This window comes from Coturnix japonica, unplaced genomic scaffold (assembly GCF_054131305.1).
Source record: "Coturnix japonica strain WE unplaced genomic scaffold, WE-NBRP24 Scf041, whole genome shotgun sequence".
NCBI classification, from domain to species: Eukaryota; Metazoa; Chordata; class Aves; order Galliformes; family Phasianidae; genus Coturnix; species Coturnix japonica.
In genome coordinates, this window is record NW_028188944.1 from 2,675,394 (window position 1) to 2,686,217 (window position 10,824).

Below are 10,824 nucleotides of genomic sequence, written 5' to 3' on the forward strand. Positions count from 1 at the left end.
TCTTCAGCTGTGCCCTAACACCTCCCATTGCGCTGCCACACCAGGATAGAATTCCAAGCCCACACTGAGTCCTGGAATGTTGTGGTGCCGTGTTGGAATCAGACGTGACCACGTGGTCTTGGCTCCCCGCCTTGTGGGGGGTCATGGTGGACCAGGCTGTTGGCCGTTGGTGATGTCATAAGCGTCTGGAATGAGGGGAGGAGCGGTGCGTTCTGCGTTCCTTTGTGGGTGAGCTAGTGGTCGGAATGGTTGCTTGATTTGTTGTTCTTGTGCGTTTAGTGTCGTTAGTGCCGTTAGTTAGTGCCGTTAGTTAGTGCCGTTAGTTAGTGCCGTTAGTTAGTGTTGTTAGTTAGTGTTGTTAGTTAGTGTTGTTAGTTAGTGTTGTTAGTTAGTGTTGTTAGTTAGTGTTGTTAGTGTTGTTAGTTAGTGCCTTTAGTTAGTGCCTTTAGTTAGTGCCTTTAGTTAGTGCCGTTAGTTAGTGCCTTTAGTTAGTGCTTTTAGTTAGTATTTTTAGTTAGTGCCGTTAGTTAGTGCCTTTAGTTAGTGCTTTTAGTTAGTATTTTTAGTTAGTGCCTTTAGTTAGTTCCTTTAGTTAGTGTCTTTATTGCCTTTTTCTTCTCACCGTCGTGCGCAGCAGCTTGTAGGTAAGCTGAGCTGGCGTGGGATGGATGGGTGGGCAGTGAGGTGTTGAGAACTGCTGGCTGTCGGAGCTCACAGCACCGTATTGCTTACTCTTGACCATCAGACATAATTTTCCCCTGGTACACACGTTCCAAAGGGGGTATCCGTAAAGTTGGCACCTGTCCCGTGCTTCTTCCATTGTCTTTGCTCAGTAGTGGAAGCATTGTAAAGTTGCTGGGCGGACAGGCATCACGTAGCCTGAGACTCAGCATGTCTTGCAGCAAGTGGATGGGACGGTTGTGCTGTGTGTGTTATTCCATGACTGTCTTAGCCCTGCTCACTGACCTGCTCTTTCTCTCTCCTCTCCTCACCCTCCGCCCACTGCCTCGGTGCAGCTTTTGCTCTCATTCCATCCGAGCAAAGCGACAACTGCTGCAGATAGCTTGAGGTGATCTCACTGCCAGGTACGTGCCATGATTTGTCCCCCCGCATGGTTTTGCCGCATGGTATGTGAATGTAGTTCTGAAGAAGTCTGTCCATACTGTGCTGTGTGAATAGAGAAAACAGAAGTGTGTTTCTGCTCTGTTCCAGCTCTTCACACTTGCACAGACAACTTAGTCTGCTAAGTTGTCAAGGCCTGGCTCTTGGTTGGTGAGTTGTGCCAAGGTCAGAGAGTTGGATTTTCTGGGCTTTGAGACACGTCTTCAAGATGCACATTGTGTTATTTCTGATGTGTTGACCTGTTGAGGTCCAGCCCCAAATGAGGATTCAAGTACTACCACAGCAGGAATGGTTTAGATTGGAACTGGAATGCAGAAGGTTGGAGTCAGCAGGAGCAGGGAATCGATCATCCCCCTGTACTTGGCACTGGTGAGTCCTCACCTTGAGTTCTGTGTTCAGTTCTTGGCCCCTCACTGCAAGAAGGACACTGAAATCCTGGGATATGTCCAAAGAAGAACACTGAAGGTGTGAGGTGTCTAGAGCACAAGTCTTTTAGCAAGCACTATCTTAGAGGCAGCCTTGATTTCTCCAGCTCCAAGCTTTGTGCCACAAGAGCTCTCCTGCTTCTAACTGTGATGTGAGACCGTATGGAAGGCTCTGCAGAAGTCCTTCCTTTTCTTGACTGTATTTTGTGTGGCTTTGGACTTGTTTTCATCTTCCTCAAAGCCCTCTGCCCAATTCTGTGTCCTTCTCTGCAGCCATGAATTCAATATGGAGCAGGTTCCTGAGCTCAGCGTCCAAGACATTCACAGCGTGAGCTCCCTGTGTAAGATGTATTTCAGGGAGCTCCTGAACCCTCTGCTGACCGAGCAGCTGTATGCCAGGATCTCTATAAGCTCAGGGCAATGTCTTGGAAATGACACGTACCAGTTCCCTGGCCATCCTGGTTAGTGGTTGTAGCAGTGCCCCAGCTCTGAGGTCTTCTTTCTGTTAGCCCCATGAGTCACGTCTTTGCCACATCCTGCCTCTCACTGATGGCACTTGTGGTGGTGCCAGGAGGTGCTTATTTAAGCTATTCACAATGGTTGTGAGAATTCCTTTTCCTTTGCTGTTCTCCTGCTATTGGTAGAATGGGGTTAATAGCAAAGTGGACTTGGAGACGAATGCCTGCTGCGAGGAGCCGCACTGTGCAATCAGGCTGTAAAGCTGCCCAGTGCTTGCACCGCTTGGCCTTGATGGCACGGGCTGTGTGTATAATCAGGAGGGGTGTTAACTCTTTGAAAGGCCCGATAATATCAGTTCAAGAGGAAATGGTTTTATGTTGAAAGAGGGAAGATTAACGTTGGATGTTAGGGGAAAGTTCTTTACTAGGAGAGTGCTGAGGTCCTGGAACAGGCTGCCCAGGGACGTTGTGGATCCCCCATCCGTAGAGGTGTCCAAGGCCAGGTTAGATGTGGCCCTGGGCAGCCTGGTCTAGTAAATGTGGAAGATAGGTGGCCCTACCAGGCAGGGGGAGTGGAGCTTCATTATCCTTGAGGTCCCTTCCAACCCGGGTCATTCTGTGTTTCTGTGTTCCCCAGATGCCTCTTGGAAGGCATCAAGTCTGCCTCAGTGCTGACCACCAGTGCACTGTCCCCATGGGACTTAATAAGACACTTGATTTCTCTGGCAGGGATCTGCTCGGTGATAAACATGCATGCTAAGAACTTAGTGATAGTGTGGGCTCCAAACCTCTTAAGGTAAACTTCTTCTTCCATTTCAACACGATGCTTAGTTCTGCTGTCCCCCAACCCAGGTGCACAATTTCTAGATGACAGTTTCTACTCACTTGTTTAGCTGGGACTGCTGTGTCTCTGATCATCCAGGAGAATTAGTGGCATCACATCAGTGGCATTGCTGTTTGCCCACTGCGGAAGTCTCCAGAGCCCAGCTTGACAGTTTTTGGCTACAGAAATTCAGACTTGGGGAAGTGACCTCGGGGAAATGACTTGTAAGATCTGCCTTTTCTTCAGATCCCAGCAGAGCCAATCTTCCTGCGCCAGCAAAGCTGCTTGCATGGAGCTGCAGATACAGTCAGCTGTTGTGGAATTACTCATCAGCCACACAGATGTCATCTTCTGCTCCAAATCCACACCAGCCATGGGAGAGGGAGTAGGTGAGCATCTTCCTCCATTAGCTTGATCTTGATCTGACAGCTTCATCCAATCCAGGGCTTCTCCAAGACCTTTGAAAATTCTATTACTGTTGAGGAGACAGCAGGCTTCTGGGCTTAGATTAGAATATGGTGCCCCATTCCTGGATCCTTAGTGTGTCCAAACACAAACCTTACATGGAGAAAACCATCACTGCTGTTAAGATTTTTTGCAAGCAGTTGAAGCTTGATTGAAATGTGGCAGCAAAGCTTTCTGAAATCCCAGACCCCTAGTTTTTCTAGGATTTTTGTTTGCCTGTTTTTGATACAGTGAGCTGCTCTTAATTGTGGCTGTGTCCTTTGCCACGAGCATACCTCTGAGCACACGGTTATTTTGAGCTCCTCTTCTTCCAGTGTCTCGGATAAGCAAGTCTGAGAGAAATGCAGAACTGGGATGGCTGTGCTGCTGCTTCCTCCTCCATCTCACCTGTGGTTTTCCCTTGCAGGGCACAGTTCTCTGCCTGGGCCCAAGTCTGTGTGGGTGTCTCCATCCACAAAGCTGCTCACACTGCAGGAGGCACAGGCTGAGAGGAGAGGCCAGAGCAGCTCTCCTGTTGCAACACAGAGCAGCAAGATACAAGTGGAGGAAGGGCCTGCAGCTGTACTGAGGAACTTCAACGCAATCATTGATTTTCCATCTGAAAGGTAAAGAAAGAGGAATTCCCTTTCCAGCCCCTATCATCATTGTTCAGGTGATTTCTATTGGTTTATTTTTTGTCCATTACATCTCCAAGCACTCAACTAAAAAACAGTTGCACTATGGGCTCAGTGGAGCCACACAAGGTGCCTTTCCTTCCTGGTTGGGCAGGCAGTCACAAGATGCAGAAAGCCACGCTGGTGTCTATCCTGGCCTGTGCTGCCTATACCTGGAAACACTGGGGTTTTCCAGATTTCAGGGCCACGCACCTGAAACCAATTGCGCTTCTCCTGTAAGCAGAGCTGTTGGTCGGACTTGCTGGCACTAGAAATTAAAGATGGCAGTGAGCTGAGGCCAAGGAGGTGTTAACGTAAGAGTCAGAGATGCTTTTGAGCTTCCCTTATGGCTGCACCATTTTCTCAGAAAGCAGTTACGCCTGCCAGCTCCTTTCCTGCTGCTGAGCCTTTGCTCACATGCTCCGCATCTTGCTTGACACGGTTGAGAGGAATGTAGCCAGCAGGACTTGAGGGCTGAGCTGTAGGAATGGAAGCATCCTCTGCTGTTTGAAACAGAGCGCGTTTCTAAGCTGTGTTTCAGCAGTAAGCAGGCAGTGCCAGGAGTAGGGAACTGCTGGCCAGGGCTCGGTGCAGCTCTTCCCTCACCCTGCACCACGACTGCTCTGTTTTCTCTGCAGACCATGTTCTCCCGGCAAGAGGAAGGAATCACCTGCTGGCAGTTGGTGTTCCTGTTTCTGCCTACGCAAACGATCCCATATGGCCAAACACCAATTGCAGAGCAGTGCCAGGGAGCCTTCCAAAGCAGAACGCGTGGTCCTGGCAGGTAAGGGTGCAAATCCAGCTTTCAAAGCACTGCTTGTCAGCAACATGGGTAGAATTCATGCTTTCAGTGGGCTTGTACCTCCTTCTGGCGTTCAAGCCCATACCTGACATCTTCAGCTGACCCCTGTTTTCCCAAAGGAGCCTCTGAAGCCTTTGCCTCCATGGGCAGAGGAAGTTGGATGCTAACCCCTGTGTATCCACTCCTTCCTAGGTGAATCGAGCTCTTGTGAACCCAGAAGAGCCAGGTCAAGTGCTGATTGCTCAGACAGTGCTTCCATCAACAGAGACCTCATGGGAAGCACAAGTTGCTGCAATTCAAATGAGAGCCTCCCGTGTGCCAGCAGCGACGGAGAGCAGGAGGTCATTGTTCAGGCACTCATTTCTCCCAGCTCTGCTGAAGGGGCTGATCTGAGCCTGCCAGAAAACACAGTCACCAGCCTGGACTGTGGCCTGGTGCCTTTGCAGAGCAGCCCAGACCAAACACAACCCGAGTGCCCCAACAGCGGCACCTCCAAGCAGGACGAAGTCACTGTCACTGAGGAGCAGCCGAGCCTCTTGGAGGGGGACTTGGAGTCAGGCCTCCAGTCCCAGGCACCCGGCAGCAGCACGAGCTCCGAGCCACTCTCTCCTCAACAGCAAAGGATGAGTCCTGTCTTTCCAAGTGACTAAAGGCACGCTCATGCTCAGTCAACGGGATGGGGTGTTGGAAGAAGAAATGCTTAGAAGAGAAAATTTCCAGTGTTCATTTTAAAATATGGCATTTTTAAAAAGAGAAGAAGATAGAATAAGCAGATGTTGACAGATAAAGGGCACCTCATCAAATTTTGGGAAAGTCCATCTTGAGGAAACTTGGATAAGAGCAGAAAATAACTGTTTATGGATATACCCAATCACTAAAAATACCACCCTGAGTGCCAGCTCATGGCCCCAGACCCTTTTCTTCATTTCAAGAGCTGTCATCACAGAGGGCATCTTCCTGAGCTGGAGACCCTGAAGTAAAAGAATCCTTGGTCCTCAGTTAGTCCATGTAACTGATTTGCCTCGGAGCTGTGAACGTCACAGTGCACTGCTGAAAAACTGGCAGAGTTCCCCTGGAAACCCTGATTTGAATTCAGCAAAGTTCATCAAATCCAACAAGATTCAGAGGAAATGTTACAGGAACAACGAGTTGATATTTTCTCTGAAACTTCCTGGTAGGAGCACTAGAAATGTGGTCAGAAGTCTTTGTGGCATATGTAGGCCTCTTTTAAGAGATCAACATCACCTTCTGCAAAACAGAAAGATGTGGTGATTTATTCACATGAATACTGTGTCTGAACTCCACTTGTACCTGCCAAAGATCCTGCTACCTTCTCAGCTCAGTGAAGATTTGGCCTGCTGTATGCCCTGAATTATGGTATGGTCTTACCAGATTTTCCGAGTGAAATAACACATGAACAAACACTGCTCCTACTTCAGAATATATCCTGAGTTCATCCCACCTAATACAGACAGAATCATCTTATGCTCTGTTATTAGAGTATGAGAGATGGTTTGCATTGTTGACTAAACATACTTTTAGCACCATAGAACCATAGAATATCCCAGTTTGGAAGGAACCCAAAAAGATCATCAAGTACAACTCCTGGATCCACACAGGACTACCCAAAAATCAGACCCTGTGTCTGAGAGCACTGTCCAAAATACTTCCTGAAATCTGGCAAGCTCAGTGCTGTGACTACTTAATCTGGGGAGGCTGTTCCAGGGCCCAATCACCCTAAATCTTACTTCACTGATTCCTGAGAATTTCTTGGATGACCACGTTCCTATGTCATATGTATCCAGGTTAGATTGCATGAACCAAGCAGATCAATGTGATCTCATCCTCAACAATTTTGCATAAACCTAAAAGCACTGAGTTTTGTAAATGGGAAAGAAACACAAAGCAGACGCAGTTCTTATTCAAACTATAAAATGTCTAGGTGTTTCATGGGAAAAATAAATTTATATTGAACATATTTATATGTAAATTTTATTGTACAATAGAAATAAAAGAACATTAAAAACAATGAGAAACATGCTGTTGTTTTATTCGTCTTCACAATGATGATGAAGAAAATTAAGTACAGAAGGATTTGGCCCAATATTCACTGACTTGCGTTGTCCCAGATTAGACTTCTCTAAGTGTAAACTCAGAGACCGAAACTACTGTCTTGATGTTCAGATGTCCTTTGCCCAAACCAGTGGTGTTGCTCAGGTGTGTATAGGTCTGTGGGTATGTGTGCAAGGACGAGCATGCACATATATGTGTGTGCACAGGGGTGTGCAGAGTATTGGAGCTGCACAAGGACATTGTGGTACCGGTGTGTGCGTGCACTTTGGGAGTGAAAGGAAGGGGTTACACATGTGTGTCTAATGTCTGGACTGTGGCAGAAAAGAGGCTGCAGTGTTGTTCTCTGTAGGAAGAGGCCAGTAGTTGCCCCATGTCAGACAGAACCAGTTCAAGTGCTGGCCAAAGCTGAGTCAAGGAGTGATGCTGCTGGCACTTCTGTGATAACTTTGTTAAGGAAGGTTCAAACCACTGCATAGCATATGTGAGAGCTATGAGCAAGAATGAGGTGAGACAAACAGCCCTGCAGTCACCAAGGTCAGTGAAGAAGGAGGAGAGGAGGCTTAGTGGACATGGTGGTGATGGACTGATGATTGGGCTGGATGATCTAAGTGGTCTTTTCCAGCTCTCATGATTCTATCATTCTGTGACAGGTGATGTTAGTTTTGTTGACAGGTTCAGCAAGGTGAACTGGGACCAGAGGTACATCCCAAAACCTTTGAGTTGCTGGACTGGAGATAATCTTCCCAAAATAACTAATGAAAATAGTAGAACCATAAAAGGAATTTCTTTATCACTACGAGAAAAAGGGAGGGATCCTTTGGCTAATGAAGGCCTGATTTGGCAAAGCCAGAGACAGTTTGCTTTGCACCACATTTATTTGACTTTCCAGAATGGTGTACTTACTTTCCAGGTATTTCTAAACAGTGATTTTTTATTTACAAACATGGCTAACAGCAGGTTAAAAATTCTTTTCTTTGTTTCCTTTCTGCTAAGAATGAATGAATTTAATGTGGTCTTTTTCGTGCTTCCTTCTTTACGAAGGAGACAGCTGCTGCATCATGGCAAACAAACATTCAGATGGATTGGAGAACAAGTCCTTACACAGACTACAGTGTACAGCAATAAAGGGCACACACAACAACATGCAAGACATTCATTCAGCCTCCAAACACTTCTCCCTGTTGACCAATTCAGAACATATTAAACCATTTAAGAAGGGCATTAAGCTTTAGAGTTGATGGGACGTTTTATACCTTGTACTTTTCTCCAACTCCCATAGTAAGCAAGGAAAAACAGAACAATAATAATAAAATCATATACAAAACAAACAAAGAAAGAAACATACAAGCAGAAAACGCTGACAGAAAAAGAATATACCTCGCAAGGTGTCAGGATCCTTTATATCTAATCCTCAAGGCAGAGGATGAAAGCTTTGTCTTTTCTAGGTAACTTGTGGCTAAGACTGGGAGCTGGGAGGACTTTATACTTTCCCTGACCCGGTGGTATGTAAACTAAATATAGAAGGTAGTCAAATAACTATAACATATGTAACATATATATATGTATTTTTAAATCCCAGACCTTAAGCCTGAAGTTCCTTGAATGGCTGGAGCTTTTAAATAGTGTTTTGATAGAAATTCTCTCAGCTATCTAAGAGTGCAGCTGGTCAAATCCACAAGCAAGCACGAACGATAAGCTTCATTTATAAGAGCAAACACAGAAGAACAACATGGAGGGAATAGTTGTTAGTTTCTTGAGTGAACTAACCCAGGCAACCGTGTAGCCTCTACTATTGCTGTTCCTGAAGGAGAATCTGTTCCTCCCTTTATTTCTGAGCTTCACCCACCTCTACCACCTCTCACAAGAAGTGTGTTTTGGGGGAATATTCATATGGAGTCGAAAGGAGCTGGCTGTTCTATCCAATCAAGAATGGGAAGGCATATGACCTGTAGATTAGAAGATAATCCAAATATGTCACAAGAAATCTCTCCATTTATTTTAACAGCTCGCTTGGAAGCTGTGGAAGAATTATCACCTATTTACAAACAAGACAGTGAGAGATAAAATTCCATTGTACAGTGAAATCCATGAGATAACATGACAGAAAGTCAGTAAGTCCATCTGCCACAGCAAGCAGCACTCACCAGGTGATGGGGGAGTTCCTCAGTTTTCTGACATCAAATCTGGATGCTGTAGTGGGTTTAGAAATCAGCCTCCTTGAGGTACTTCTTTATTTGGATATATTCAGAGCTTAAAGTAACTTACTTTAAGAGGAAAATAGCACCAGCTGAGTCCTGGCAGATGGTGATGTGTCTGGGTGGAACAAAGCAGCAGAACAGTCCCTGGCCATTTTTCCCTCTTGCAGTTGAACTCTGTGTTACTTTGTACATTTCTTAGGCCAATTTTAGTGGTTGGGTTTTTATTCCAATTTTGGTTTTTGCCCGAAAATAAGAGTAAGGTTTGTATGTGTTGGAACAGAACAGCACTGAATGAACTGCAATGGAACCAAACTTTAAATTGCACACCTTGCTTCTGAAATTTGAGGAACTTGATGTGCAGAAGCAGCTCATGAATGCTGAGTTTACAACAGCAAACCTGAAACTACTTTGAATGAGAGGGAAGAAGCAGAAGCTAATTGTGGCAGGGTGATTCTCTTCATTTAATGCTTCCATTTTCTGTTTTGCCAGGGTTCACTGGATTTCATTTAACGTGAGGTTCTTAATGACTATTATATGTATCCATTTAGAGTGTCATTTAGCCAAAGTCTTTCTGAAACAGACAGGCCTTCCTGTTCTGGACTGTGAACACCGTGTAAGTTTTGCCTCTTCTGCCTTTGCCTGGTCTCTCAGTGGGTTCAACTTCTTTATTCAGTCCTAACTAAGTTTGGCCTGTAGGAAATGGAGAATATTCTCATCTGCTAGAGAAAGATGGCTTTAGAAACTTGGGATGTTTCACGGCACTGAGAGACCCTCCTGCTGCCTGCTTATCTTCTGTGATTTTGCTTCTCATAGAATCATAGAATCACAAGGTTGGAAAGGACCTACAAGATCATCCAGTCCAACCGCCCTCCCATCGCCGTTGCTGCCACAACCACATCTCATAGCTCCTCATCCAGACACCCAGAGCGTATAGTAAAAAGGAAAGTGAGAAATTAAAATTTCCTCAGCAAAGCTTCAGTCATACCAATAGTGGAGGGTAAGACCAGCTCCCGTGGGGCTTCACAGTCAGATTAGTACAAAACTATTCTCAAAAAGGATGCCATCACCTCTTGTAGGCTGAGCTGCCATATCTGCGGCACCTGCTGTGATTCTGGTGGTGGACAGCTGATTGATTCAGAGATGGCTATTTGTGCCAAAGCATTATTTCCATTTCTATGACATGCAGAACAGAAAACAATCATGGCACTCATTGCCAACTTCTTTTTCATAGAGCAGTGCTTATCAGAGGACTTCACTTGTCTCTCCTTCCCGAGCCTTGTTTCATCTGTTCTGCTTGTGGTGGGGCTATGAAAAACTCATCTGATTGCTGTCCGCTTTTGGACTGATGCCCTATTGAGACAGGAGCTCACCTTCCTTTTCTAAAGTCCTGAAGCTTTAGAGATTCTTTTGGTAGCAATATGAATCAGTTTCTACAGATCGTTTTAGCTTTTGTACTGAGGAAGGATTCCACCACTCTGATAGTCAGCACGCCAATTACTGTGATGTGCAGCTGAATTGGGCTTTCCTACCTCCTCGTGGTTTGCTGCTGTGCCCGTGCAGAGCTGCAGCTGGGTGGAGTGAGACGCTGTGGTTAGGCTGCTACATGTAGGAGGTGCTAGAATCTCTTTGTTTAAATTTATGATGTTTTGAGAACTTGTAATTGCATAATATTCTGTGCCTGCTATAGATGAAATAAAAGAATGGATTTCTTTTGTTTTTCCTGGAGGATGAGATGTATAAGCCAGGCAACCCATGTCCTGTGGCATGCTGAAAGAGGAAAGCATGCAGATTTCTACATATTTGTG

General features: G+C 45.7%; 1 protein-coding gene across 2 annotated transcripts; it reads left to right on the top strand.

The window, feature by feature from the left end:
* Nucleotides 1-1,252: 1,252 nt before the first annotated feature.
* On the top strand, nucleotides 1,253-6,777 carry LOC107306143 (rho GTPase-activating protein 32-like). 2 transcript variants are annotated; one of them, XM_085531254.1, is made up of 5 exons: nucleotides 1,253-1,491; nucleotides 2,858-3,217; nucleotides 3,700-3,898; nucleotides 4,585-4,730; nucleotides 4,941-6,777. In XM_085531254.1, exons 2-5 carry the CDS (start codon nucleotides 3,046-3,048, stop codon nucleotides 5,396-5,398), a joined length of 975 nt encoding a protein of 324 aa, XP_085387380.1. In that variant the 5' UTR covers nucleotides 1,253-1,491; nucleotides 2,858-3,045; the 3' UTR covers nucleotides 5,399-6,777. The 2 variants fall into 2 exon arrangements, with proteins under 2 accessions (XP_085387380.1, XP_085387381.1); XM_085531255.1 differs by having other exon boundaries at nucleotides 3,075-3,217.
* Nucleotides 6,778-10,824: the final 4,047 nt, after the last annotated feature.

Bases quoted from the DNA above. Each gene is read 5' to 3' on its own strand.
- LOC107306143 (XM_085531254.1), top strand. From the start codon at position 3,046: ATGACTTGTAAGATCTGCCTTTTCTTCAGATCCCAGCAGAGCCAATCT. The intron at 3,218-3,699 runs GTGAGCATCTTC...TTTCCCTTGCAG, and splicing joins AGCCATGGGAGAGGGAGTAG to GGCACAGTTCTCTGCCTGGG. The intron at 3,899-4,584 runs GTAAAGAAAGAG...TTTTCTCTGCAG, and splicing joins ATTGATTTTCCATCTGAAAG to ACCATGTTCTCCCGGCAAGA.